Source organism: Propithecus coquereli, unplaced genomic scaffold (genome assembly GCF_000956105.1).
Source record: "Propithecus coquereli isolate 6110/MARCELLA unplaced genomic scaffold, Pcoq_1.0 Scaffold89, whole genome shotgun sequence".
In the NCBI taxonomy this organism is placed as follows: Eukaryota; Metazoa; Chordata; class Mammalia; order Primates; family Indriidae; genus Propithecus; species Propithecus coquereli.
The window spans coordinates 1592408-1595952 of NW_012155173.1; the positions used below are offsets into that span (position 1 = coordinate 1592408).

At 45.1% G+C, this 3545-nt stretch overlaps 1 protein-coding gene across 1 annotated transcript; it reads left to right on the plus strand.

The window, feature by feature from the left end:
- The first annotated feature begins 1908 nt into the window (after window positions 1-1908).
- On the plus strand, window positions 1909-2841 carry LOC105826404 (olfactory receptor 1L3-like). The gene has a single exon (XM_012664381.1). It carries the CDS (start codon window positions 1909-1911, stop codon window positions 2839-2841), a length of 933 nt encoding a protein of 310 aa, XP_012519835.1.
- Window positions 2842-3545: the final 704 nt, after the last annotated feature.

Here is a 3545-nt window from a genome sequence, read left to right on the forward strand (position 1 = left end):
AACAAACAAAGCCCATGGTGATGGATAACAGATAGAATGGGAGAAAATGGAAAATAATTATTCCAATTCCAGCAACACCTGGCCCCCGCATGCTTCTAACCCTAGCCCCCTGGATTCGCACTGCCAAAAGTCCTTTCCACTTCCCTCTGCGTTTAGCCTCAGTCAGCCCCTGCTGCCGTTAATGGTTTCTTCTGTATCAGACATTTGTCAGTTCCTCTGACATATATTGTGTTTGTGGCTTACACACTGCTTTTACATACATGTTCTTCGCACGACAGCATTAGAAGCAGGTTTTATTTTATCTTATGTATGAGGAAAGTAAAAATCTGAGTGGAGATTTTGCCAAAGCTATTGTGAGTAGATGGTGGAGCTAGGATGCGAACCCACACTTTCCGTCTCTACACCCCGGGTACTTTCCTCTGCCCTGACTCAGAACAACACAGTAGCAGTCCACATGCGGTTCCAGAAAGGTCCTGTCTCTAGCAACTGCAGTAAGGGGCTACATCGCAACCTGGATTTCGAAAGCTTGCCAGTCACTGGAATAAAGCTATTCCAATAGAAAACTTCTATATTGAAAAAAGCACCCTGCACATTTGTTTCTGGCATAAACTTCTGAGGCTTTACTAAACCGTAAGGAGACGTTGTTTTATGTTTAAGACCCATCCTGGTTAGGATCCAGGCTCTGACCCTTCCAGGCTGCATGATCTTGAGAAAAGCACTTAACAACTTTAACTTTGGTTTTCTGATCTATTAAAAGCAAATACTCTGGAGAATTAGCTTGCAGGGTTGCTTTGAGTAATACGCATAAAATACTTAGAACTCAATGCCTGACACATAGTAAGGATTCAATATGCCTTAGACATGACTGTTCTTATTTGCCTTCATTGCATACTCATTTTCAAATCATGCAAAGCACAAGTATTTCTCCTACAAAGTCTCACAAACTCGAGTGAAGAGTGGTCAAATAATAAAAAATACAAGGGCTGCAAGATTTTGCAAAGAAATGCAAAATAGCTGCTTTCAGGAACACCTGACAGGAAGGGGATTTGGGCAGGAGTAAAGGAAAGGATAAAGCAAGATAAGAGGAGGAGGAGGTGGGAGGTGTTTACTATCCCCGCATTGTAGATAAGGATAGCAAGAATCAGAGGTCAGGTAACCAGCCCAAGGCCACCCCGCCAGAAAGTGAAGGAGCTGACTTTAAAATACACGCTCTTAGCAAAAACTGGACTCCATGCTATGCTGCTTTTCAATGTGTCTATCTCTACATCTGTAGCATTTTATTGCACTTTTATTTAAAAGTTGGCCTTTCCCACTAGTCGGCACCATCCTTAAGAAAAGGAACTGGGAATTATTCACAGTTGTAATCGCCATGTTGAGTTCTCAGTGAGTAGTTGATATTACACAACAGCGATGAGTAACTGTGAGCGCATGACATCCCCAATGTCTAGGAATACTGTAACAGAGAGGTTCATACACCAGACAGCTTCTTGCAGGGTTTGAGTGGAAATGTTGGCTCCAAAAGGGTGACCATAAACACCGTGGGCTCATGTCAGCATTACTTACCTGATTCACTTAGTTGTTTGGGTTTTTTGTTTATCCGTTTCATTTTATTTGCAAAGATAGCAGAGAGGTGAGCCACAATCTGACATATCTGAATGCTATCGATGAGGAACTAGAGGAGTATGAATCCCTGGGGTCCTCCTGGGCTTCTTTCCAGGGGGAAATCCACTCTCTGATGTCCCTGCATTAGGTTAAACTTATTTATTGTTCAACTTATTTTTGTGGACTGTGGAAGAGAAGACAGAATAATGGACCATTTATAGGAATCCTAGGAGAGAGAAGAATAAATTGAAACTTGTTAAATTGAAAATTCTAGGATTTTCTATGTTTATTGGTGTACACAGGATCATGAAAGGGGTCAACCAAACTGGCAGTGTCTCTGAGTTCATCCTCCTGGGACTATCCTCCCGGCCCGAGGACCAGAAGCCGCTCTTTGCCCTGTTCCTCGTCATGTACGTGGTCACCGTGGTGGGGAACTTGCTCATCATCCTGGCCATCCGCTCTGACCCTCAGCTGCAAACACCCATGTATTTCTTTCTCAGCATCTTGTCCTTCGTTGATGTTTGCTACACAACCACCATCATTCCCAAGATGCTGGTGAACTTTCTGTCAAAGAAGAAGTCCATCTCCTATGCTGAGTGTATGGCTCAGATGTATTTCTTCTTGGCTTTCGCCAACACAGAAAGTTACCTTCTGGCAGCCATGGCCCTCGACCGCTATGTGGCCATCTGTGACCCCTTCCACTACATCACCACCATGAGCCCCCGCCGCTGTGTCCTGCTGCTGGCTGTGTCCTGCTCCATCTCTCACCTGCACTCTCTCCTACTAGTTCTTCTGATAACTCGGCTTCTCTTCTGCAACTCCAATGTTATCCACCACTTCCTCTGTGACATCAACCCTCTGCTGAAATTGTCCTGCTCCTCCACCTTTGTCAATGAAATCGTAATTAACACAGAAGGACTGATAACCTTGGTGACCCCCTTCATATGCATTGTCATCTCCTACATACGAATCCTCCTTGCTGTCCTTAAAATCCCCTCCGCCGCTGGGAAGCATAAAGCCTTCTCCACCTGTGGCTCCCACCTCACCATGGTGACCCTCTTTTACGGCAGCATAATCTACGTTTATTTCCGGCCCCTGTCCAGCTACACCGTCAAGGACCGAGTGGCAACAGTCATCTACACAGTTTTGTCCTCCATGCTTAACCCGTTTATCTACAGCCTGAGAAACAAAGACATGAAGGGCGGCCTGCGGAAGCTGATGGGCATGAGGAGGTCCTAGGAGGAACCTCCACAGACAGGCCCAGGAGAAACTCTTCTGTGGGTCTCCCTTCTGCTGGTTCCTGGTGTGTACATCGAGCTACCAGAGGTTAGCATACCTAATCCCAGTGCTTTCTAGGAAATGGTACAGATGACAAGATTAGAGTGTTGTACCCAGGCTTATACATTTGGACCCATCAATCAAGGCAGCCTTACCCAGCCCCCTGATTGGCCCAGGGTCTTTGTTCCCAATCCTAATTCCCTGTCCCATTCTCTTCTCCTATTCAGTCCTTCCAAGTGCAGCTGAAAACTAATATTTTTCATTAATTTTTCATGACCAAGTTTCTCCTTGTTCAATAATTCTGAACTCCCAGTATTCTTACATTTTTCAGGAAATAGCTACAACCAGTTACTCACTTTGCGGCAGTTTCCTGCAATCACACAAGGTGGTGGTGTGTATATGTGTGGTGTGGTGTGTGTGGGGGGGTGCATGGAGGTGCACACACATGTTGTTGTCTTCCCTGTAAGATTAGGACCTTCTCAGCAGCAGGGACAGTTTCTTGCCCACCAGGAAGAGCATAGATGATATTTCCTCCTTTTTTTGAATCTCTCTTGGCACAGTGTCCTGGGTCCTGAGCCCAGCATATAATCATTGTTGACTCATCTTCAGAATATGTAAAAAGCTCCTACACATCAACACAAAAATGGGCAGGAGACTTGGATAGG

Excerpts from the sequence above, each read along its gene's own strand:
- LOC105826404 (XM_012664381.1), top strand. The coding sequence starts at position 1,909 with ATGAAAGGGGTCAACCAAACTGGCAGTGTCTCTGAGTTCATCCTCCTG.